This window comes from Ruditapes philippinarum, unplaced genomic scaffold, assembly GCF_026571515.1.
Source record: "Ruditapes philippinarum isolate M1 unplaced genomic scaffold, ASM2657151v2 ctg331_1_1_1_1, whole genome shotgun sequence".
Taxonomy (NCBI): domain Eukaryota; kingdom Metazoa; phylum Mollusca; class Bivalvia; order Venerida; family Veneridae; genus Ruditapes; species Ruditapes philippinarum.
This window is the reverse complement of record NW_026855427.1, coordinates 110,740-138,235: the sequence shown is the minus strand read 5'-3', so window position 1 is coordinate 138,235 and position 27,496 is coordinate 110,740. Positions and strand designations below refer to the sequence as shown.

The window sequence follows — 27,496 nt, the reverse complement described above, 5'->3', positions numbered from 1 at the left end:
ATCTGTTAATGTACAGAAGAAAGGTATTACTTTCATCAGAACTGGATTAGCTAAACAAGACAGACCTGGTCACACTAGTAGTAACATTTTTGTGCCTTCTTTTCAAAAAGATAAGTTGTTGGACCCGAAGAGAGCATTGACATATTACCTTAGGAACACAGAACAATTTAGAAAATCAGGGTCTGAAGAGGTTATCAAACTATTTTTGGCTGTCAATAAGCCTCATAAACCAGTGTCATGTCAGACCATTTCTAGATGGTTAACTAATACTGTTAAATTTTGTTACAAGTTGGCTAAGAAGAACCCTGGTAGAGTGCATGGTCATCAAACCAGATCTTATGGACCTTCTTTTGCACGATTCAAAGGAACATCTTCCAAGGACATTATGGAGGCAGCCGATTGGTCAAGGGAGACCACATTTGTAAAATATTATTTGAAGACTATGGGTACTAGAGTACTTGATGTGTAAGAAAACACAGATAAAAGTTTTCTCCTGAGCGGGTTGCAAGTAGGAGTTTTTATTAAACAATTGTATATTATGGGACAATTATATTGGTTAAGACAAGTGTTACCACTGTGGTACAGTGGATCTGTACATAGTTAAGAAGTGATTATGGGAAATCGCATTTTATTGAAGTTTCAGTCAATGATGTGGAACACATTTTTAGGTGAGTGGAATTAAAATAATTAAATTTTCACTTAAGAAAATAAAATGATCCCACCACCCAGTTTGTACTGCTGTGGAATCTTATATTATCTAAGGCAGTGTCAGGTAGGAGAAGTATTTACGAAATAAAATTGGAAAATTTGGTTACAAATTAAAGTTTTATGAGTAAATACGAACCTACCTGACACTGCCGGTTGCCCTCCCACCTCCCCATGTGTTTTATTTTGAGTTGGTCAATGGGCCGCTCAAGAAACTGAATCATGGGAGAGCGTGTTCCACGTGGTTCCGGATAATACGTCATCAGTAGAGGTTTATTATCCGGCGCTTAAAAAAATATGCGGGTTTATATGGTCAGATAGAGATTATCTAAGGCAGTGTCAGGTAGGTTCGTATTTACTCATAAAACTTTAATTTGTAACCAAATTTTCCAATTCAAGGACAATTATTTGAAACAATAACCCGAGTTTAAGCTATTCACTAATACAAAACCAATGATACGAAACAATAACTCGGGTTTAAGATAATCACTATAACAAAGACAATGAAATGAAACAATAACCCGAGTTTGAGCTATTCACTAACACAAGGACAATGATATGAAACAAAAAACCGAGTTTAAGCTATTCACTAATTCAAGACAATAACCCGAGTTAAGCTATTCACTAATATATACAAAGACAGTGATATGAAACAATAACCCGAGTTTAAGCTATTCACTAATACAAGGGCTATGATATGAAACAATAACCCGAGTTTGAGCTATTCACTAACACAAGGACAATGATATGAAACAAAAAACCGAGTTTAAGCTATTCACTAATACAAGGCCAATGATACGAAACAATAACTTGATTTTAATCCATTCAGTAATACAAAAACAATGTGATGAAACAATTATTCGAGTTGAAGCTATTCACTAATACAAAGACAATGATATGAAACAATAACCCGAGTTTAAACTATTCGCTAATACAAGGGCTATGATATGAAACAATAATTCGAGTTTGAGCTATTCACTAACACAAGGACAATGATATGAAACAAAAAAACCGAGTTTAAGCTATTCACTAATACAAGGCCAATGATACGAAACAATAACTTGGTTTTAATCCATTTAGTAATACAAAAACAATGTGATGAAACAATTATTCGAGTTGAAGCTATTCACTAATACAAAGACAATGATATGAAACAATAACCCGAGTTTAAGCTATTCGCTAATACAAAGGCTATGATATGAAACAATAATTCGAGATTAAGCTATTCACTTATACAAGTCCTATGATATGAAACAAAAAAACGAGTTTAAGCTATTCACTAATACAAGGACAATTATACGAAACAATAACTCGAATTTAAGCTATTCACTAATACAAGGACAATTATACGAAACAATAACTCGAATTTAAGCTATTCAGTAATACAAAAACAATGATATGAAACAATTATTCGAGTTGAAGCTATTCACTAATACAAGGATAATTATATAGTTTATACTTTTCGCTAATACAAGGGCAATGACATGAAACAATAACCCAAGATTAAGTTCTTCAGTAAAACAAGGACAAAAATATGAAACAATAACTCGAGTTTAAGTCGACTTATTCACTAATACAAGGACTATGTATATAAGCTATGCAGAAACACAAGGACAATACGTACGATTATTTCACACCTTATAAAATATAATGAACTTTAGTATTTGCATCGCTTTCTAATACAATCAATGCTGGATCCAATATTATCAACTAAGCTTTGTTTCCATTTCCAGAGTACAAAATTTACATTAAATGCATATCGTGCTCAATATAGCCTCGTTTTCATTTTAGAATAAAAAAATATCTTGGGTTGAAAGGTGAGTTTTCAAAAATATTCCAGTCATTTATTTTAGTGATCAATCATTTTTTTCTGAAGGAATATTTATTCTTATATCAGTCCAGGGAATGAATGTTTTTCAACGGATTTCATAGAAATTTTTATACATAACATTTTGAAACTGTTGGTTATATAACTTTTAATGTTTAAGCCGGACGAGTCCATTTTAAATTTGCAAGTTAATGATCATTTTGTGTATTGAATATAAGATATTTACCAGTCTTTAATCATAATAATAATAATAAACACCGGAAATACTCGGAAAAATGGTATATATGTTTGTCACAGTTAATATTACGAGAATTTCATTATAAATGATTATTAAAGGGACACAACCTACCACTCGTCAACATTGAAATTGATGTACGGGTTGTCTTCCCGTTGTTGAAGAAAATTTTCGCATGTTTACGAGTTATTGTATATTATCCAATAAAGAAATGCTCTCTGAGTTTACAATACATTAATCAGACAATATAAGAAAAGTTGGTAATTTTCAGCTTTACTTTTACTGTTTTCTCTATATTTAAAGGGTTAGTACTTTTCGGCAATTAAAAATCATACAACAATAGGATCAAACAGTAAGATCAAAATTGACTTGATTAAGAACACAATAACAACAACAACAAAAGTCTCTAAAAATTGAATAGTAAGTAAACAAATCAACCTATCAAGCAATTGGATCAACATTTTCGGGAACATTTGGATTATCGCAAACATGGTAAGTTAGTAAGTATCAGAATCGTTCCAATTAAGTCTATTATACTAGTAAATAAATCAGATCTAGCATTCATGAATGCCTAATGTTTTGAATAAATATCTGTTTGTGACATTCTGGTGGGTGTCCATGCTGTATATTAGGCATGGAATGTCGTCTGCATAAAATCGCTTGTCGTCTGGGAGGAGAATGTATTAAAAAAGATATCCGCGTTTGCCTTTTTTTGTAACAAACAAAAACTGGAAACTCCCAAGAGGTACCTTTCTATCAATGTACGTTTACTCCCGGTACAAAATACTTTTCAACAATCTCTACATTTGGTTGCTTCACGTGCTCTTTTCTAGCGCTATGTCGTTTCTGAAAGGTGTTCTATTCCAGAAAGATACTCAAAGATTACGTTTCTACCCTGACCCCGTCCGCGTGCCGTTCGATAATATTATTTTACAAACATCATAAGCGATGCCACTCCGCTGAAAAGGAACAACGTTACCTTTTGTTTGTTTCGCTCTGAGTTATATAAAAAAAAATGAAAGGTAAATTACCAAAATTGAAAAGTTTACTCAGTACATAGATGAATGATATTTCACTAAATGTGAGTAAGTGTCTGATCAACAATATAAGATTATTATCAACTGTGTTGTGTTTAAAGTATAGCTATATACACTATATTAAGATATTTAAGATTGTGCGCACAAGTCTTCGGGGCAAAATGGTGCAAAAAAGATATTCATTGTCAAAAGAAAAGAAAAAAGGAAAATAAGTTGAATTTCATTTTTGTTCCCGCATATTGTACTATAATTGATGACGTACTTTCAGCGGAATTTACTATGACGAATCAAAGTCTTTCAAAAAAGAGATAACGATTTCTTTTTCTTTCTTTTTTGTATCCAACCTCAAATTGGGGAAGGGTCTAAAACAATTACTTAGTTATTATAAAAACATCTCTCACATGTCATGCATTCACATGTCCTATATTTAAAAAGATAACAATTTTCACTAGAGAAAACCCCCTTTTTCAAAACTGTAACACTAGCAGTATTGTAATGAACAAATTACTAATTAATAGCCGTTAAAAAGTCCAGAGAAAAAATGCTTTTCAGTTTTGTTAAATGATTAACTCATTTAAGTCCCTTATCTTATCACCCATCCGTGACAAATTTTCTGACTAAATGAATACTTCACTTTGATCAAGTTTCAGGGTGGCATCCCAACTGTCTTAGTTTTGAATAGAGACCAAGGATATAAATAAAGGCTGACCATAGAGCGTGGTCTCATCCCTATGTAAATAACAATTAGTGATTTTAACCGAAAATAATATCTCGGCTTTCCTTTCTTTAGAATTTAAGATGCCTTAAGTATGAGAGTACGCTATAGTTATACTTGAGAGAGCGACAACGTGTTGAAAAAAATCCGGTATCCGGTACGTCCAGAATCCGAGACCTATTTACAAGATAGTAATAATTAATGTGTAGCCTGACATTGCTCATACATATGTATACTAGTCATAATGATGTAGTTTAATTATCTGTATCATTTAATTGCCAGAAATTATTATAAATATCAAAACTTCAACAGGTTATTTGTTTCCTGTATGTTTGATACGATTCCGGACGATCTGGTTCACCACGGACCTTAGTGTCACAAAGTCCTTAGTATTTTTAAATAAGGTCCGGTGGTGAAAGTTTTTGAGACATTGAGATAGACACGTTTTAAAGCGATATTTCGTTTTCTTTCGATTATTTTTTTTTATTTTGTAGAGAGATTTTGGAAATACTAATAAAGACAAAGATCTTCTGAAAGCGTGCTTTAAGGGCTAATTAGATAATCTTCAAAAAAAAACTTTTTGTATAATTAAAACATTTTCATTATATCTACGTGTATCGTATAATAGTGCACGTTTGTAACGTCGCTTTTCATTGAATAATTATCTATATAAACGTCACAATTATCCAATGAAAAGCGACGTTTCAAACGTGCAGTATTATATTATGGCTTTAGAGCACATTGGCTGCGTATCACCTGAAGAATGTAGCTCTTAATAAAAAAAAGTATTTGTCATGAAAGTAGCATCATGTAAACAAATTAGTATGACTTTCATACAAAATACTGAATCACTATAACAAATTAATATATACCAGTTGCCAAAAGGCAGCGGAAGCAAAAGATTGTTCTGATAATTGGCCAATGAGTTATCATTTGGAAACTTTAACAAGCTACCAAAAATAAAATAAAAAGTTATTTTGTGAAATAAAAAAAGTATTTCTTAAGGCACAATAGGCCTTTAAACACAGATCAACACTTAAAGCGTGTAAAGCCATTTTTTTCATGACAAATAGAAGTTGACCTGATTTTCTGTAACAAACGTTTTTTTAACTCAACACAATTAACATGAATCACTCCGCCTATATGAGAAGACCGCTTTAATAAATTTATATTATAGGATACAATTAAGCTAGTTACAATATTAAAGAAGCGCACATAACGTAAAACATGAAGGTTTTTCTTAATATACATACATTTAAATCAAATTCATAGTGAAAATTTCGTTTTCAAATTTCTTTCGACAAAAATAATCCTTACCTTTGCTACAGGGATGAACAAAAATACTAAAATAAGGCAAAATAATTAATAAATGAATACTTGAAGATTATCATGCACAGAAAATAAACTACTTGTAATATATACGTAAAAAACGTTAATTAGAGCTGTAACTACATATACTAGTAGAAAGGTAGAATTGTTTCCCAGCCGTCAAGCTTGATTAGGCAGACGAGATGATGGGACAGATACGTTACTATCTCTCTACCGTACTATGCAACTATTTCTCTTCACCATACTATCAAAGCATTTCTTAATTACAGTGCAGCCCGTCGTGAAAAGGTTATAGGACTATAATTTCATCGTGTAATTCCGTTCTTAATTTTTTTTTACTTTTCGCTAGTTTTTTTTATCTCTTTCTTTTCTTTTTTAAATAATAGAATTCGATTGTGGATATATATATACTAACTGTTGTTTTTACGTCATGAGTTAAATATAGAACTTATTACACAAAACGTGCGACGGAGAATAAAATAAGGAGAGGGAAAAAAGTTTTAAAGTTTAGACCATTTAATCAGTGTGGACGGATCGGAGATGTGAGGTGTTGTGAAGAACCACTAGGCATTATGTATATTTTATATTACGTTTCTTGATTTCGTTCTCGAATGCGGGGGAATAATCAGTGTAAATCTTAAATCGAACATTGCTTCCGGAGGGTATTATAAAATTTTACAACAACATTAATTTACTAATCTGCAAGGTGTTTCTTTATTACTGAACTTATAGTACTTGACAGTAAGTTTTTGAAATACATTATCCAAGTCATCTAAGAAATAGGGAAGAAAGATCGACAGATAAACACGGGAAATTGCATCTTAATGTTTATTAACAAAATATTAGCTCTACAAAATTGTGGAATTTAGAAATCTGTTACTTCTGATAACAATTTTATTCGAAACATAGACTTGGAAATAGCACTGTTTTATAGTATTGACACTATTATAACGTTATTTGATGATTTTTTTAATTTGAAAATGTTTATGTATTGTGTGTGTAATAAGAATGAAGTGGTGAACGGCAAAGATGTGAAATAATAATAATTCCGCTCAATATAAAATTAAAAGTTTCGGAAGTAAGAGTATTAATTTAAAATTTAAGAATTATTTTGGACGGAAATAATATGACTCTAAATGAAACATTTTTAGTGATGTGAAGTCGGTGTGTGACGAACAAAACATTTTATAATTATTACTAGTGAGGAAAAATATTTTGGAATAAAATATACAAAAAACAATGGTCTAGAAGCGAGACGATGACGATGTTTGCACAATTCAGTATTCGACACCATCATGTATATACCTAGAGGAACTGTCTTCTGCTATTTATATATTTACTTGTGTATCATTTCCCGCGCTGTTGCAAATTTTGGGTAAGTTCGTTATTCAAAATATTTTTTTCATTTGAAAAAATAAAATTAAAACATCATCAACAACAACAACAACAACAGTATAATCAAGACACTAATTTCTTTAGATTTCATTTACATGTAGACAGGTCGCGTATCGATAGTAATTAATTACAGAAAATGTGTATTTTACATGTAATTGATAGTGATATTTATTGATCTAAAGTATGTAACAACCGTTAAGAAAGACACACTTTCATATAAACAGTCTTATGTACATGTCAAAAATGTATCAAATAGCTAGTGTTGTTATTTTTTCTACAACACGTGTAACCAATTTAAATATTTATGTTTTGTCTTGGAATCATTCATATTTCTCTATTTACGACTATTTATAGACAAAGAAAGACGGACAGGCAGTCGGGCAGACGTTCTGCCATTTAAATTTAATAAACAATGAGAGACAAAAAAGACAGTCGGACGGACATTCTGACACTTGAATTTGAAGCATCTGAGCTTGTTTTGTTATTTATTTTTGTTGAACAGATGACCATGACTATCTTATTGTTACGTATTATAATTAAAGTCTTTGTTTCTGTTTTATGACTCCCTAATCTAGTAATCAAGTTCAGGCAAACGGAAAGACGAGTATTTTTCTCTGTGTTTTACAACAGTGAGGCTGAATGAAATTCCACTATGACTGAAAATATGAATACCAAATTATGACGCAAAAACGTATTAAATACAGACCAGATAATTAACAGACGGATGAACGGACAAATGCTCATTCTACATTAAACATTTTACGAATTTCGCAGCATAAATAAATCCAAAATACACACCCAGACTCTGACATCTAATTGCCTTCTTTTCCTTTCTTCTTATTGAACTAAAGCCGTTACATTAAATTGTTTAAATTTGCCACATCCTTCGCTGTTACAGAAATAGAATAGCAATGTAAATAAAATGAATATTCTTCAAAAGATCGTCTGTCAATTGGAACTCGGATGTTAAGCATGGTATAAAAATATAATTCAAGAAAATATAAACAATAAGACAACATATTTTGGATTTTGTAAATGTTAGGAAAACATTTTGATTTTGTGAAATAACACATGAAAGTACATGTAAAGAGTACGCCGACAGATCATATTAATTGAAAAATTAAATCCGTAATTCAGTAAGAGTATAATATTTGGCAAGGACAACCTGTGTTGCGCAGGTTATTAATATTCATAGTTTATATAATATCAATAATATTTTACATTTAAGTTAAGATGTGTTTAATTTTGTGTTGATATGTATTTTGAACGCTAACTTTGTGTTCTTGCTGTAAAATGATATTTGCGGGGGTAGTATAGAGGGACCCGGGGGAAGGTCCCTTGGGTTAGGGCCACGGCAATAACCTGTGCCATCAGTCATTGCCACCTTGTACCTCTTGGCATTGTCATTGTGTTTCTTATAAATGGTCTGTAAGAATGCAATTTTGTTGACCTTTAATGAGCCGCGTCATGACAAAACCAACATAATGGGTTTGCGACCAGCATGGATCCAGACCAGCCTGCGCATCCGCGCAGTCTGATCAGGATCCATGATGTTCGCTATCAGTTTCCCTACTTGTTATAGGGTTTGTAAGCGAACAGCATGGATCCTGATCAGACTGCGCGGATGCGCAGGCTGGTCTGGATCCATGCTGGTCGCAAACCCATTATGTTGGTTTTGTCGTGACGCGGCTCAAATATCTACATGATGGAACCGGAAGTGATGACCCTTTGCCAGGTTAGCCTGTAATTCCATGTAGTCTGATCAGGCTTTTTACAGTTGGAAGCTCAAATTTTGTGATTTCATACTGAAATCCCATAAATTATGAATGGTTTGTCAAAAAAATATTATATAAAGGTAAACCCATTATAAAAATTCAAGAGTTTAAGTGTTTACACAGGAAATTTCAATTACGTGTACAAAGTCATTTCCTTGTTTACAAACTATATCTATGTTATTGTCTTTAAAAAAAACAATACACATATGAAATGTCGGAGTCAGGTGTTTAAACAAGAAACAAACAAAATACATAGAACCAAGCAATGCCACTAGATTGTATAAAATATTGTAATTCCACGTTAATTATCAAAAGACTACATCGCTTAAGCCATCAAGGGGGAAATAACTCATTACGTAGACAGGTAAATCTAAATCACTGCTCTTTTTTCTATATTTTAAATGAACGTAGTGGGAACTACTTCTCTGATCTTAGGAGATTAATGCGCTTATCTGCGACAGATCGGACAGTCAACATCGTGCCTGTAAACGACAACCGGCATTCCAAAAACCTGCGCCTACTTCTCATTCAGACTTGGAAGACATCCATTCAGAAACATTTGTACATGTACATGTGTTTAACATACTGGTAACAGGTATCTTAATCGTAAAATGTCATTTATATTTTAATACAAGCAGACGAGAAGTTAAATTTTCCCGCTAAAATATCTCATATTGGTAAATTTTAAGGTCTTAAGGTCATGCGTGAAACATGCAAAAATTCAAACCCATTACAAAACAAATCAGTTGTATATATTATAAAAAAATGCTTGCATCTTACAAATCTTCATATCTCTAATGAATTTCTTTTCTTTCACTGCTTTTTTTCTGAAAGCCAGATCTTATATTGTCTACAAACATGTATCTATCAAAAGATGCTTTACGATGACCTTTCTCTTTTCAAGGTCACTCAACTACGTAAACATAATGAAATTTTATAAAATAACTCACACATTCCCCCACCCAAGAAATCATGTAATAATTCATTGAAGAACATGTTTCTTTTGCCTTGACACAGGTCAGCTCGATTCATCATTGAAGTAAATTATCTTAACCAAACAATGCCTGTCTTGATATCGTCTGGAAAACTACACATCTACCAAGGTTAAATTAACGATAAACAAGCATTTTTATGCAAAACATACTTCCTTTAACAACTCACTGTAGAATATTATTGATACATTGGACATTACAGCGAATTTCTAATGTTTCTTATTCGAATGTGTGCAAATTATGCCTAAATCAACATGTTGCTGTGACCATTGTCTAATATTAAGACAATGCTTCCGGAACACTTGTTTCTGATATTCGACGTTTGACGGAAAAGACCGAGAAGTTGCGATTGACATAGGCCTTTTACCATTGGCCTAGTGGCAGCAACTGAATCAACCCATGTAACCACTGCAGACCAAGATCAGCCAAAACATCAACATCATTTTCTTCTTCTTCATCTTCTTCTTCTTCTACTTTATCAGCATCATCATCATCATCTTCTTCTTCTTTTTTATCATTATTATCATCATTTTCATCATCATCATCATCATCATTTTCACCATCATCATTATTGGCATCACATCACACAACAAGTCGTGCTGGCATCATCAACGTTGTTGTGATAGATGTGTCTTTAAAGCATATTTCAAGAATTTATCATAGAGTCATCATTTATCTCAGTTATTCGAAATGTTTCATCTGTTACAAAAATTGTAATTAATCGTACTTATTCGTTTTAGATAAAAGCATATTACTATAAGTGTAACGGTTTTTAAATGTAATTAATCACGCACCTGCTCTAGTTTATGACGTCATATCCGGAAACCAATCGCTAAGATAGTCTACAATATTGCAAACTCATACGATTGTCTCAAAGCAATCTAGCATCTTTTTAATCATAATTCTATTATACATAAAACCACTTGTGGATGATTTCATGATTACAGAGATGGGAAGCATCTATGAAAGCCTAGTTAGATCATATCAAATCTTCCTAATACCCATGTTTTTTGCGAGTTCAAACAGAACAAGAAATGGCAGACTAAACTTCTAACGACTGTGTACAGAACGAAATCATCATCGCTTGTACTTGTTTGGAATTCATATATTCTTAACATTTGATTGTAAAAAACATTCACGGAATATTTTAAATGTTTTAACTGTGTCAATTACATGTGCGGAATGGAAATGAATAAGAAATATATATTTTTTTTAATTTTGTTAAGACTATGCCAAAAAAGAAGCAATTTATAGGATACCGTATTGCTGCATATGGTTTCTTCAGTTTAATACATATTAAAGAAAATACAATAAATTCGACAGTAGGGAAAAAACATGTTTTTCTTCGTATTCAGTTAAGGACATTTCAATCGTTTGTTCGTTTATTAATAAAAAGCCGTTAAACTGAGACTATTTTTAATATCTATTTATAGCACGTATTCGTGAATTCCATGCAGTTACGACAAATCTTAAAGCTGAAAAGTACATATTCGTGAATTCCATGCATTTACAATTTACGTCAAAACACAAAGCTGAAAAGTATCATTCTACGAGATGTTTTCATTGTATAAATAAGAAACATAAACTCACAAAAATAAACGTTTTGCCTTATTTTGGCAAAAGTATATTAGTCAGGGGATAAAAATTGAATCTTTTGATTAAGGAATATCACAACAAGATGTCAAAATCTACAAACCTTTGTGAATGTCACACCTAAATGTTTATACTCGCTGGACTATGTGGTATTAATTTATCCCTTATCAGAGATTACGCGACAGAAATATCAAAGAAAAATGCTTGTTGGAACATAGGATAGCTATATACTAGTAGTTTATTTTGAGTTTATTTTGATAAGGCTAGAAAGCGGGTAGATTAAAATGAAATTGATATTTTCGTTGCATACTCCCCCTTGAAAAAAAGTCAAACCTTTCGAAGTTTTTAGCCGTCATTTGAATTAAACGAATGAAGTTTTATATGATTTTTTTTGTTTCCTTAACGTATGTTTCTTATTTGTTATTTGAACGGTAAAAGACGAGTGATCTTGAGCCGACCAGCTTTAGAATGTAAATGAAATGTGTTCAGTATTTGAAGATAGAAAATGTTGCAAAAAGTTGACACATGGTGATCTGGACTATTTCTATGCATTAAAGTGAACTGTGGTGTGGTTTTTAGCACTTTACTGAATAGCATACATTTAAAAGTATCATTATTTGGAACCTTTTTCGTGCCTATAGTATAAATTCAACGAAATATATAAAGCTTAATTTTACTAGGATTTATTGATTTTTCTGATCTGGTTGCGTTATGGACAGACGTTGACGCTAAAAACGTGTTCTAACCAATTACATAATGAAAAGACATCATATTCTGACAGTGACGTCGAACAATCAAGCATGCGCGGAGCAATTCTATTTATAGCTTCAATCTGGTTCCTTTGTTTAATTCTCAGACTCTCTGCGCGGAAACCCATCCTAATAGCGAGCCTCGGGTTCCATCCAAACATGATCGAGGACAAGCGGGAAACAATGGCGGCCGGAAAACTCTGTAACTTGATGTTACCACGGCAAAGGAAACAGCGAAAGATGTGTAGACGGGATGAAGGCGTGGCGGACACACTCCTAGAGGCCATCACCTTATCCACACAAGAGTGTGAATACCAGTTTAAAACTGAGAGATGGAACTGTACGTTGGAGGATCAGTTCAGACTAAATATTTTAGAAAAAGGTAAGATACGTTTACACTAGTTTATGCGGCTCGAGTACACTAAATTGAAAATAATTATTTGTCAAAGAACTGTGAATAAGTCACATTCTTATTTATAATGTATGTCCAAAGCTCGTATGAATCCAACAAAGTTCGCCTTTCTTCGCTTTTTCTTTAACTATTGAATTGGCAAGAATTTATATTTGTTTTACTCTTCGACAAACATTCTTTTTAATGCTTTTTGTGGATCACAGCTAAATACGCACGGCATTTTCGAACCTATGAAGTATGTATAATCTTGACGCTACATTCACATAAAACACTTTTATATACATGTATTTGATTTCAATGAAATACTTATTAATGTAAAATAAGATATTCAGCAAATAAATCTGTGGGCTCACCGAGTATCTTTTTAGCTATTTTTATAAGAAATTGTTTAATGTCAAATGTCTAATTTTAAATGTTTTTATCCTTCGGGGTATACGCATTACTTTTACGTACTTCAGCTTTAAAAGTCTTATTTAGAAAATAATACATACAGCTTGTGTTCAATGTTGTCCTTGTCAATAAAATGTTGTATCACTTTGAACAAAAATGCATTATTTTCATTATAGCATCGTCTCCTTGTAAAAATTGACGTCAAATAGTTTAAAAGTGTCCGTGAACGACGCGTTAACGTTAATCTGGCGTAAAAATATCAATAAGGACCATGAACGGCACGTATAAACGTAAAAATGACGTCACATAGTTTATTCATGACAGTACTCTTAGCAAAGCACGCACATCTACTTTTAAGATATGCGACCACAAACGATAAAATAATAAAATAATGTACATGTAATGACTAATTACTATTAGCCTTAGATATCAAATTTAAATTTCGTTAAAATCTCCGATATTTCATTGACTCTTGGGTGTGGTGTATGGGGGAGTAAAAACAATTGTTTAATTCGTAATACTTCATGCATATTTTCTTCCCAAATGGCCTGAAGAAAAACAACAAATATTCGTTGACTAATGAGCCGTAACATATTGTTTCAAGTTAATTACAAATAAACTTTATTTTGTCGCCCAGTATTTAATGTGATAGGTAATGCATCAATTCGTAAATCATATAAACATTTTCCACAGTAAGCTTGTGCAGTATTAAAGTCTCTCCACGAACTACTTTTAGTGATATTCACTTCGCGGAGTAATTTGTAATAGTAAATACATGTATACACAAATAATGAAAAAATCTTCTTCTTCTGACTTTGTTTCACATATTTTGTTTAAATCAATGATATTAAAGAAAAAATAGTACTAAGTGAAATAATCAGATTAGAACAGTGGAGTGGTGAAGACAGCTCTTTTCGGCCAATTTATGGTCACTGCCGTTACAACATTTAAATTACACCCGAATCGAAACCCAACAAATTAAATAATTACTAGTATATCATTTGGGGTAAGTTGAAATAAGCATTCATCACGAATTGCACAATATCTACATTTATAGTCCGGAAGAAATCTAAGAAATTCTATCGTCACGTACGCCGTAAATGGTTTCGGTGAACGTACTGATAGAGATTGTACTGATAGTGATTATCCGTACGTAAACAAATTTTGCCAAACACTGTATGACATAAAAGGGTAGGAATATAAACAATAAGATTTTGAGTCTGGGCCTTGTCAACAAATCTTGTCACTGTGTGTAAATTTAGGGAGAGATTATCCCTCAAAGATTTGAAGTATTTATCGTCTGCATGAAACATTTCATTGGTTGTTATCTGAACTATTCACGAGCCGCCCTGGCCTCTGTACTGGTGGGTGGCAAGGGCTAATCGGTCCCGGTTCCAGTAAGATATACCATTAAGGAGTATTTGTAGGTAATATCATTAATGGGTATCCAGTTTTCTTTCATTCTCGTTTGTTTAAGTTTAATAGCTATACATAACGTTATTTCTTTATTATTCTCCTTTAATTAACTTTACATTAAGCTTTTCTTTTCTTTCATTATTCTTATAACTTTACATAACGGTTTTCTTTCATTCTCGTTATATTAATTTTACATTTTTTTTCTTTTGTAGTTCTTTTTTTTTGCATTTTTTGTAGTATTTTATGGTACCTTAGATAAGTGTTTCAACTTTTTGTATTGCTTAAAGAGACCGCAAATTAGATTAAAAAGGATCAGAATAGAGCAAGTCTAATTCATTAAACGATCTATGCAACACTTACCCCTATTCCTATACACTTTCCCCATAGCACCGCCTACACCAGCCTAAATTTCTACAGGCCCGCCTCTTCTTGGATTCTTTAGAGTCTTATTCTGAAGAAAAGTTGGAAAATGTTTTAATAATGTAGAAACGAAAAAAAAACTATTGTTTTCTTCGACCGAATCAAAATGCCGTGGCATCAGCTTGACTTTCTCGTACGTTAAGTATAAACAGTAAATTGTTATGTCTCGCGGCCAACTTTGTTTATATTCGAGAAAACTATACAATTTGGCTAGTTTAGGAAATAAAATCTGACCATGAATCTTTATTAACATACAACTGAAGTACTAAAAAGCTAGCTTGATTTTTTTTGCCTTTTGGATAGTATAGATCGATTTTAATCGTTCAAAATTCGAGTTGAAAATTGAAATCTTAAATTGGCCCATTATCTATAGATTGCAATTATACCTTTTGGAGTTTGAGGGCAATGCAATTGTATTGATAAATAAGTCTACGCGTAAACTTCAACAAATAATGCGTGTGGTCAGTATGTAAGGTCACACTGGTCATCTGAGGTTCAGGTTAACCTGCACGCGTTGATTTATTAGTCCAAAGTATTTATTGAAATGTGTCGAAATGTTATTAAGACAATGGTCAAATTTGCGACCGCTCATCTGTACAAATTTTACCAGCTTTATTGTACCAGAAGATCGTTTCCAACTGAAGACCAATTTCCAAATTTTTGCAAAATTCTTGATATTACTTTTCTGTTGTGCTGGAAACTTTCCGACGAGCGGCTCACAAAACTACAATGAACCTTTGTCTCTTTATTTTTCTTAAAGGCACACAACGCCTGTACAAAATGAAAGGCGCATAAAGTATCTAAAATGTATATGACTTTTCTTTCATAGAAATGTCAAATCTGTGTTTTGTAAACATAATATAATTGATTTACAGCATGTTAAAGGTGCTTTATCACTCGAAGAAAGCATTGTTGAATGTGAATTAATTTGTCATTAAACATGTTAAAGTGGCAACTTAGCTAAACGGTTAATGAGTGCCGTTTTTATTTATATATATATATATATTTTTTTTTTAATTTTTATTGTTGAAAAATAACCACACATGTACCATATGATTGGTCTAACTAGCCTTAAAGAGGAATTATATTTTTAAAACAATTCATTTTAATCAGCTTAACGGTATGACAAAAATTCAAAATGTGAACTTCCGAACTTTCAGGATTTGCTGTGCAACAAACGCACACTCCAAAGCTCAACTATGTAACATTTGTGTGGATGATTATAACCTTTCAAACTATGTTTACTGAATAAAGAATTTTGCCTCTTCATTTAAATTCTAACGATTGTTCGCTAATCCTTACATGACCTCATACGACCACGTGCACTTGAATAGTACCCGTAACCGTCTATAGTCTAATACGCGGACAAAATGCACTAAACTGCGGAGCAACGTCTAAACTTTTTAAAGATAAATTTCCAAATACAAACAATTCCGAAACAAACCTCCGCACTTTACTTTAAATTAAAGATAGCGATCGCAACCGTTTACTTTCATGTCAACAAAGTTTGTCGTAATCCAGAATAAACAGCTCCGTGAAGCGGTATTAACAAATTAAGTTGAGAAAATACGATCTTAAATCACGACGGTCGTAATGCTAACGTTGGTACGATGTTGACTTGCTATTGGTGCCTCTTTGGTGATCAAAAGGACCGCAGATAGTTGTTAAATAAGTAAATCAAATCAGTAAACTATATGAAGCAATAAAGTGTTGTAAGTAGCAAGATAACCGTTGAATCATCATGAATTATCAAATATTCCAAATATTCACACGATTAATTATCTTTAAAATGAATGAGCAGCTTTTCGTTTTTATGACGTAGACCGCTTGATAAAGAATGGAATTGTGGGATACTATTTAGTATTTAGGTCATTGTCCGTGGTTTTCAACAGAACATTTTAGTAATAACTTCTGTTGAGATAAAATTTAATAGTACTGATCAAACACGTATAATGTTCTGTCAAATGGAAGAATAATTTCTCTTGGAATCGAACAATTATTATTTTTCATTTCTTCAAGAAAATTGAAGATGGCTTAGATAGGTGGATTCAGAGATGACTGTTTTTGTTACAAATGCCGAAAAGCGTCGATACCAGTTTAATCCTGTCCAGAAATATATTGTTTTCTCTTCAGGATTTATGACAGTCATGCAAATTATGACGTAAAATTAATGTGTGCTATTACGCACATTTATGAACTCTATGGCTTTATGAAAACAGACGAAATCGGCGTTTATATATTCCACTGTACAGCGTCGTGTGTGGCGGTCACTACTGTAATTATTACCGCTAAATATTATTTATTAATAACACTATGCATGTGTACTATAAATACAGTGGTAGCAATGCGTTTTGTTATGAATTTGCGAAATCACATAAGACAAAATAAGCTGAGCGCAGCGAGTTCAAATTCTTAAAAAGGGATAAGTATCTTTAAGTATCGAATTCAATATTCTACGGGAAAACTTACAGTACTGACATACGAATTACTTGTTATATAAAAAGTAAATTTGAAATAAAGTAATCTGTAACCATTTCTTTATGATTCACAATCATTTGATTAGAAAAGTAAAATTTCAAAAAAAAATAGGCATAAGAATTTCCGTTTTTAAAATTTAGGCGAAATTTTTTGTAGAGGAGTAGATACATTTTTTTGCTACGTTTTACGAATTTCAACTTGAGAATTTACAAGCGGCCACTGCGACCGTTGGACGACGATCTAGTGCTCTTCTTTAACCTTTATTTAGTCTTGTAGATAACTTGATAAATTCACGACATCATTTACACCTTAAAACATCTTCTTCGTCCATAAAACGGTCATAAAATTGAATGTTTACTGTGCTTTAATGGAAGAACCCGGCGCGTATTCCGCGGCTTGGTAAAAATGTACACCTTAACCATGGCTTATTGGGAACGTGTTAACAAGCTTTATTAGGCAAATTAGAATGAAACATGTTAGAAAATCATGAAACAAGAGGATGTTGATGAATTCATTCTGTTACAAAGTTGTACCGATCTGTTCGGATCTTGTTGCTTATTTCCGTCGTAATAAATGTGAAGTATAGAGTACAGTACTATTTTTGAAACTTTCTGTTCCTTTCCTTTCTACATGTATAAGGATAATTTGTCCTATTTAATTTATGTTCCTTTACAGTCTCTAAATCAGAACAACAAAATTAGTATCTTTTTCTTTAATTTTTAAATCGTTTATGCAAGAAATAAAAAAAATGAATAAATAGAATAACTAGACTTTAAAGATTGTTAATTTTACTTTATATTTGCTGTGTTTATTTCTTTACTTACTTTTCGATTTATCTGCAGTGAAAATAACTGAAATTGGATTGTACCCTAAGTTGACAAATTATTTCACGATAATTGTACGAGTCACTTGATAAGCATTTATAGGGAAAACTAAAAATTGTTAGGAAGTTATTAAGATTTATCAAAGTTGTCGGCGACATAGCTAGCTGCTGATGTTGTTGTCGTCGAAAATTGACACGTATATGCGCGCGCATCGCAGGTGCTCGTCTGTCACTGTAGCTATATGTTGCGTAATTCAATTAATTTGAATAAACAAATTACACCTTAAGAATCCACTAAAAGCATGTACCTGATATCTCAGATTTCAAAACTTATGCAAATAGTATTTCAGATGGACAAAAACCTGTTAATTTTGAAATCGAAATTCTGTTCGATTACAGACCGTGGGATAGTGCAGGAATTTAAAATTACATACTTGGATTTTATTACTTATACAAGATATAATTAGAAGTAATTTCTCCGATTTTCTCATCGTAATTACTGGACGCTTGCTAACAAGTTTCGTCTTTTTCTGGTCTGGTAACTTAATACCTGCCTATAAAATGATAATTCGTGACCGGGGTTTTATTTATATCCATGATTTACGAATTTCGACATTTTTCACACTAAACCCGCTAAAATTACACCCAGCGTGGTATTTTACCAATTATTCGAATGCAACTGACCGTTCGCAAATGCATTTAAACCCCTATTTAGGCTTTTAACTCGAGTGTCTTAAATGGAGGTGCCGCAGCATCTTTCTTGTATCCGTACCTTTCAGTACCGCATATTACAGACTTTAGAGAACTGTCGAAAGCACGCTTGATTGAAAGATATTGTATGTGTCAGATTTAAACGAGAATTATGTCGTCAAATTTTTACACTCCGGTCAAATTTAACAATCCGTGTCGCCCAGATGGAATTAAGACGATTCGTTTGATTAATGCTAACTACAAAATGATGAAAATCAATTTTAAGGGCCACCCTGTGTGGGTTGAATTGCTTAGTCACGTGGACAGAGCTCTTCAATTAAGGAGACATGAACGGTCAGCGCAGACGACATTAGCATGTTGTTATTTCAATAGTATTTTCCTTTCAGCTTTTATACTGATGGCTACGAAATCTCAAATGAATGAATAAATAAATAAATAAACAAACGCGCAGACGTACGCACGCACGAACAAATGAACGACCTCGTCTCTCTTTCATAACGTTATACTTTACAAAAGTGAAACAATATTTTTTCCGAGACAAGGTTCACAAAACGACTTTTTAAAAGAATGAAAATGTTGTAAATGAAGTAGGTTAAGATGGTGGTCTTGTTGAAACGAGCTTTACTATGGTTAATAGCAGTTCACAAAAGGTCTGGTTTTTCCCAAGAAGTTGGCCCAATAGTAAATGTTATCGTCTGATACCCAGGGTGGATTAACATGACTGTAATGGTTCGGTCGTAGGTATCCGACGATGTTATAATTTATGCTACAAGATTTTGTTTTACCGACGAATATCAACAGATAACAGATTAAAACGGCGTAAAGGGAGACAAGTTCTTTGAAGAGTCAATCTTAATAATCAAGAAAAATATACCATTCAAATTCTTGAATATGAGTGAACATCTAAGCATATCGCCATTTTATTGTTATATCTATTTAATTTTAACTTTGATATAAAAATGATTTTTGATGTTTCGTTAAAACATGTTAACATTACACTTTTTTTTCAGGTTTCAAAGAAACGTCATTCCTTTATGCAATAAGTTCTGCAAGTCTCGTGCACACATTTGCACGTGCATGTAGCAGAGGGACCATAGATAGATGTACATGTGATGAATCGAAGAATTTACAGAACCGAGAGGCGTGGTTATGGGGCGGATGTGGTGATAATATCAAATTTGGGTTGAAGTTTTCCCGACGATTTTTAAGGGCGGGAAAACGCCGAGAAAAAGACATCCGAGCAAAAGTTGATCAGCATAATATTAGACTTGGAAGAAAAGTAAGTACTTTTAATTGGAAAAAAAAACAATAACAATACAAGAACAATAACAACAACAACTTTAAAAATACAAAAAGCATAAAGTCAGCATAAAGTCAACTTTCCCACTACCCCCCCCCCCCCCTCCCCTTCACCTTAAGAAAACAAGGAAACATGAAATGAATGCATATGATTAAGTTTTTTTCTTGATGAAGATACAAAAGTAAAGAATCGAATAAAATGCGAAATTTCGTGTTAAAGGGTAATATGACAAGATGTTCAAATCATACCCGAGTTCGCAGACAAAATTGAGCCGCGCCATGACAAAACCAACATAGTGCGTTTGCGACCAGCATGGATCCAGACCAGCCTGCGCATCCGCGCAGTCTGATCAGGATCCATGCTGTTCGCTATCAGTTTCTCTACTTGTAATAGGGTTGGTAAGCGAACTGCATGGATCCTGATCAGACTGCGCGGATGCGCAGGCTGGTCTGGATCCATGCTGGTCGCAAACCCATTATGTTGGTTTTGTCATGACGCGGCTCAAATGTTTATGTCACACTCGTTTCATAGTACGAGTATTTCTCTTTTTGTGCATAATAAATAAGAACAATTAACTTAGTACATGTGTATGAAGATTGCCATACAATGTCTTAAACATCGTTGTCACCAAACAATTTTCATTTAACGTTTGGAGTATGTTCTGTATGGTCTGTAAATGCATATTGTATTATTGACCATAATTATACTCATTGGTTGTGATTTTTTCGGCGATTATTTGTATTATAAAATGTAACAGAAATCGGTAACCAGAAAAAAGTACCTTTCATAAAGTTTTAAAATTGTTTAAATCTTGTAGGTGATTAATTTTGAAACGAAATTTTAATTTGCACTTAGTATCCCCATTAAATATATCATAATGACACAAACGAAACAACATTTTTATTTCTAAAATCCGTGTTCTTTTATTAATATTATTATACGCCGATGTCATCAGAAAACGAGTTTTTGAGGTAAAGAAATGTTTGTGCAATGTTTAAGAACCAAATTCGATCATTTTTATACAAACTTCATGTTATTTTTCGTGTTCACCGTAAAAATCGTTGTAAGCGGTGTGTCAAGCGGCCATTTGCCGTTGATTTATGGTGGATGCTTAATAAAACTGCACCAAACCATTCATGTTGAACATGGCGGTATGAAATGTCAGACGCACGAGATACACGTGTAACTGATGGTCATTATTGCAATCCATACACGGATCTCGAAGAAACTACATAGCTACTGAGGATGAATTTAAAAATGTGTGTTATTTGCGGTTAATTATTAATTTAATACAAAGGGCAGAAAGAACACGAGTTTTACATTTTTTTGACTGAAGTTTAAAGATGACAGTTTTTTGTTTGTGATTGTGTCCGCCACCAACTGGTGCCAGTAGACTGCGGAATTCTAGGTTGTTTTGAGGGTGTTTTTTGGTATGTGGTCACTGTTATGACAAAGTATTTGACACTGCTGTTGTAAATAAAAATATGGGCGATGACACTGGCAGATTTGGTTAAAAGGCTTGGGTCGGTTTTGACATCACCATCATCAACAGTTGAGTCATGTGTCGTAAATGATATGTCATAAGCTATCGCTGAATTTCTGTCACGTTTAATATTCCTCACTTAAAGCGGTAGCATGGTGTTGCGCTGACACTGTCGCAGTCGTGAGCTTGATCCTCTGGTAGTCCAGCTAAGCATCGACGCTTTTCAGTTTGAATGTTGAATAATCATTCTTGAGTGAAGATTATTGCACTTTTCCCAAAGAACATTGATTCAATAAACGTTGTATCTTCACTATTAATTAGGGGATTATACTATTAAATATATTAACTAAAAAAATTAAAAATGTTACAAAACAACAATTTTTCACCAAAATTAGGTGAGAGACCACATGTTAACACGGAAAAACTAGATTTTGGGTAATTCCAAAGTTTTTCATCATTTTTTGTTAAAGGACGATAGCGGTCTTTTAGGGTTATCGGTGGACGGTAGAAATGATTTTAAAAACACTTTATTCAAAAATTTTTTGCCGCATGTAATGAATTTCATTTTTTTGTTTCAATAGGACCATCATCGTCATCACCATCGCTATTACTATTATTATGATAATGATGATGATCATCATCATTATCATCATCATAATCATCATCATCATCCTCATCCTCATCATCATCATCCTCATCCTCATCATCATCAATATAATGTATTTTATTATTATTATTATTATTATTATTATTATCATTATTATTATTATTATCATCATCATCATTATCATCACCATCATCATCTTCAACAACATTTGAGGTCAGTTCAACCAATTTATGTTGTTTTTATTTTATTTCCTTATAAAAAATATTAGCTGATTATAATTACAATGAACTTTTTTCATATTTTTCGCTTTTTCTACCCAAAAGCCAAAAAAAGATGTTTTGATAACTGATACTATCCATTTTTTTCTAAGTGTTTATTCTTTCAACATTTTGATCGTTAGATATGTGTTTAGCTTTCATTCACAAGGTTATGCCACCATAAATCACGCGAAACATGTGCTTCGTATTTTATCAACAATAATAATAAATTCATAACAAATAAAGTGCATCTTGAATAACCAGTTTACAGTTTACACTGCTGGAAGACATAACTTATCTTTTTAATATGAGTTAAAGACCTAACACGACTTTTTCCTTTCTATGGGGTTTTTTCTTTGTTTTAGTGTTTTCTCGTGTTGTTGTTGTTGTTTCTTCTTTGTTTTCTTTTTTTTTTTTTGGGGGGGGGGTGGGGGAGGCGTGGGCAGGTAGGGGTGGGGTTGGAGGAAGAAATTCTTGTATTTCATTTGTAGTCTGTTGAATACCATTACGAAACAGATGTTAAAAAGGAACTTCTCTCTAAAAAATAAGAACAAAACCTATGCTTCTTTTTTTAGTTTACGCGTTTGACGACTTACAAGTCTAGTATTCTATAACAAATATATATATATCCTTGAAGTTCTTCAAATGAATTTTGTAAACAAGAATTGTATACTGACAGATCTTCATACTAACAATGGTTTTAAATCTACGATACTTGAAACGAAATAATTTCGATTTTTAAACGAAAAAATAATGTCATTAAAATTAATGATAAGTTTATTGTAAGACATTGAGATTAATTCTTTTTGTACATTTTGTATATTATGTACATGTATAAATAAAAAAAAATTGTGGGAAATAAAGGTAATTGAATTAAAAGCATATACCAAATATTAAAACATGTTTCAAATGAAAAATACTGCAGTTTACATGGTTTTGAGTGGTAGGAAGGGTTGTCAGAGTGGGTGAACGGGGGGGGGGCGGTGATAGGGACCAATCAACGTCGCCGAACACCTATGTTTCAAACGCTTGGCAAGTTATGTGTATAATTAACAATATGTTTTGAGCACGCAAAACAAAAATCAATTTAAATGAACCGAAAGTCCGAGGACCAGGTGGTATACTGTGAAAAAAAAAACTTCCCTGGCAGTCCCAAGCACTTCCATATGATGAGGGTAATCGATATATTTGACGGTTCAAAATGTTTTAAAAAAACCTTTCAAATACTAAACTTTTGAGTGTACTAAATACACAAATATACAGGTACACTAACCCACTGACATTTTTTGCTTGTATAAGAAATTCCTAACATTAATTATTTATCTTTATTAACTGAATAGAATTAAAATTAATATGAAATCAGATCTTCAAACTATTTGCTTATATTCCTAACCGTCCAAAAAGAACGGTACTTCAATTATTTGAGAAACATAACACATTATGATTTTGTTTAATGTTTTCATTGTGAAGGGGAAGGGCTAAAATACCATCATATTCTAATTGATTTTTCGGCTCTTGAAAAAAGGGTATCAATGTCTAATAAAACAGATCAGTTTTAAAGACAGGTATTTCAGCAAAAGGACATTCTTTTCGCTAATTAAGATGCTTTCGTTTAGTGTAGTGTTAAGTACTTATACCGAAATGCTTTGATATAAATAGTTTTAAATTGTTTGGGAAGCGCTAGTGAGTGCTACGAAACTGGATTTACCGTCAAGGTGATAGGTGACCGTGTCTAAACAAAACGATCCTGGTTTCGAGCCCTACTTCTGTCACGCCCATGTTACCTTGTATGCCACCGGTACTGGTCATTAGCAAGGAGCAGCCTCTAACGTGATTTAACATAAGTTGCAAGAACTTGTGTTTATAATTGAATAAAAAATAAGTTTCAAGTAAACTAACCCAGTCTTGAGACAAAGAGTGATTTGGTTTTTGTTCTGCCCTTGATCTTTCCTAAAATACGTTTTTTCCCCTCTCATTATGTTTATAATTATGATATTGCGTAAAAATATCGTATTCGAAGCAGCTTACAAGCAGAAAGAAACTTTCCTTTGCGTATGTGTATTTTGTTATTGGTGGGGTTTTCTTTTGATCTTTCCCCTTTTCCTTGTGTATAGATGTCCTAGCTTTCACATATTAATTAAATGAAAAATAGTATTCATTTCAAACTCAAAAATCTTTAATTCTAGATGCTAATAATTCAATCTTTCTTAAGAATAAAATCTAAAATCGCGAAAATACTCTCATTTTACGGAACGAAAATACTACTCGTCTACGAAGACATTTTTTCCATAAAATTGGCAAATTAAACGAGATTTTTTTCTGCTAAGTTTATAAATCATAGTTTTGTTGACAAGCGAACATAGATGGGAAGCATCTGAGGTGCTAACATCAATTTGACATCTGTTTAGAAATATTAGTAAACCTCAACTGTGAGGTCAATACGGCAGATATAATAATTATGCCGGCGCGCGACTTATGTTTTACAACTTTTAAAGGCACATAATGCCTCAGAAACAAACATTTTTTAAATATTTTTTTTAATATTTTTTTTTTAGAAAGGGCAAACATGAATAACATAATGTTTAAGGAAATGTTACTTGAAAAAGTAGCGATAAATGTGAAATAATTTGTCATAAAAGTAGCAAAATGTAAACAATGTATAGTAATTAAATACAAATTTACCATAACTATACTTAAAGCAACAATTGAAAAAAGATGGTTCCGGTAATTGGCAAATGAGTAACTTTTTGGATACTATGAAAGTGCATCCAAATTAAAAAGCTTTTGAGAAATAAAAAAGTATTTCTGATGTATAATGGGTAATGATGGGGAGTATTAATATATGAGCTAAAAGGAACTTTACTGATATCCAATAGCCTATAACAATAAAATTTGATTTTTTTATCAACCGGTACTGTACGCTTAAAATTAAAAACTATGCAATAGATAATATATAAAAGAAAAGTATTTACAAAAATCATAAAATGTGAATAAAAGAACTTATTACAGAACCATAAGAAATTACGTTCTTTCTTTCTTTCTTTACTTTCTTTCTTTCTTCTTTCTTTCTTTCTTTCTTTCTTTCTTTCTTTCTTTCTTTCTTTCTTTCTTTCTTTCTTCCTTTCTTTACATTTATGCTTTTATTACAATTGAGCATATAGATATTATAGCATATAAAATATAGAAATTATCTTGTGTACAATGTGTCGTGATTTATTTTACGTAATTCGTATGGTATTTTTCAGGTTGTTAATTCCGCAGTGAAGACAAGATGCAAGTGTCATGGAATTTCCGGTTCTTGCACGGTGCGCACGTGCTGGCGTCAACTTTCAACATTCCTTAACATCGGAAACATCCTTAAAGACAAATACGAAAATTCTTATAAAATCATTACGTATACCAACCACGCAACTGGGAAGTCTTCTCTCTCGGAGGAAATCACGTTGGAAAATAGTGTTGGGAATCTTGTAAGACCAGTGGAATTACAAAATTACATCAGCCCAAATAAATCTGGGCGTGACAGAAAAATTAGAAAATCTAAAAGGGACAAAAATACATCTAGTGATAAAATTATAGACAGTTTCGCCCCTAGGTCCAATTTAATGGTACATTTGGATGATTCGCCGACATTTTGTGACGCCAGCCCGTTTACTCCGGGTACCAAAGGGCGTGTCTGTGATCGCTCAAATTGTGACGTCATGTGTTGTGGGCGTGGTTATAATAGACGGTTGGTGATGGTAAAACGCGCGTGCCAGTGTCAAGTGCACTGGTGTTGCTACGTGGACTGTAAGCAATGTACAAACGAAGAAGAAGTGTTCCTTTGTAAATAGCTTATTGAAGGAAATGTTCAAGATGTATTTATTTATACATTGCCCTCATTTGACGAAGAGCGTTTATCGCCTGAAATATAAAAAAAAACATATGCAACTTTAATTGGAAATAAGAATATGAAAGTATGTTGCATGCAAAAGTTACTATAACGAAACCATGAAAAAGTAATGTCCATAAAGCTTAGCATGCCATTACAATAAATAACTTTATCACATACCCGTGCCGCTTTTGCGGCTCCGTTAATATGATATTGCACGACCGTGCATATATTTTGACATTACGTCATTTTCGTCATTTTACAAACTTAATGCAAAGACGCGCTAAATGTTAGCGTTACACGAAGTGTTTCATTTTGAACAAGAATGTGGAGAGGTACATTTAGAAAGATGTCGTGGCTGTAACAAGAATTAAGGCCATTTTTGTTGAAATATTCAAGCTTTACTAGACTAAAGCAAGATGGAATTATAAGTCATTTAATTATAATTTGTATAAGCTTGGGATGCATAAAAAACATTCTTTAATAAGGTTGGACGTGAAATGTTTGGACTGTTATGACTAATTATAGGAATAACATGCATTATTATTTTGTATGAAACAGAATGATTTTAATAAATCAACGTTCGTAAAAAATATAAACAGTTTTTTAACCGGTTCAAATTTTATACCAATTTCAAGTATCTATATACATGTGTATGATAATTCTCATAGTTCTATAGATATATCTTTGACATATACAAACATTAAGCTTATTATATAAGCATTGGCCTTGTATATAAAAAATAAGCATTCAAAGCCTGTACAGTTTTCAGTTTGACATGTTCCATTTTACAATACAAGTTTAAGGTCTTTATAAGCCTTTGAGCTTGTATAAATTATAGGTTTATTTAAGCAGTGGATTTTTTTATATGATTATGGTTTCTTAAAGTAAGGCATGAATAAGCGTTGCGTCTTTATAAGCACTGGGGCCAGCGCTTGTATAACTTGTAGCTCTATATAAGCACTTGGACCAGTGCTT

The 27,496-nt window shown here is 32.6% G+C and overlaps 1 protein-coding gene across 1 annotated transcript; it reads left to right on the top strand.

Annotated features, from left to right (window-relative positions):
- The first annotated feature begins 6,074 nt into the window (after window positions 1-6,074).
- LOC132743286 (protein Wnt-9a-like) lies at window positions 6,075-27,135 on the top strand. The gene is made up of 4 exons (XM_060731824.1): window positions 6,075-7,224; window positions 12,461-12,735; window positions 20,014-20,282; window positions 25,896-27,135. Exons 1-4 carry the CDS (start codon window positions 7,145-7,147, stop codon window positions 26,478-26,480), a joined length of 1,209 nt encoding a protein of 402 aa, XP_060587807.1. The 5' UTR covers window positions 6,075-7,144; the 3' UTR covers window positions 26,481-27,135.
- Window positions 27,136-27,496: the final 361 nt, after the last annotated feature.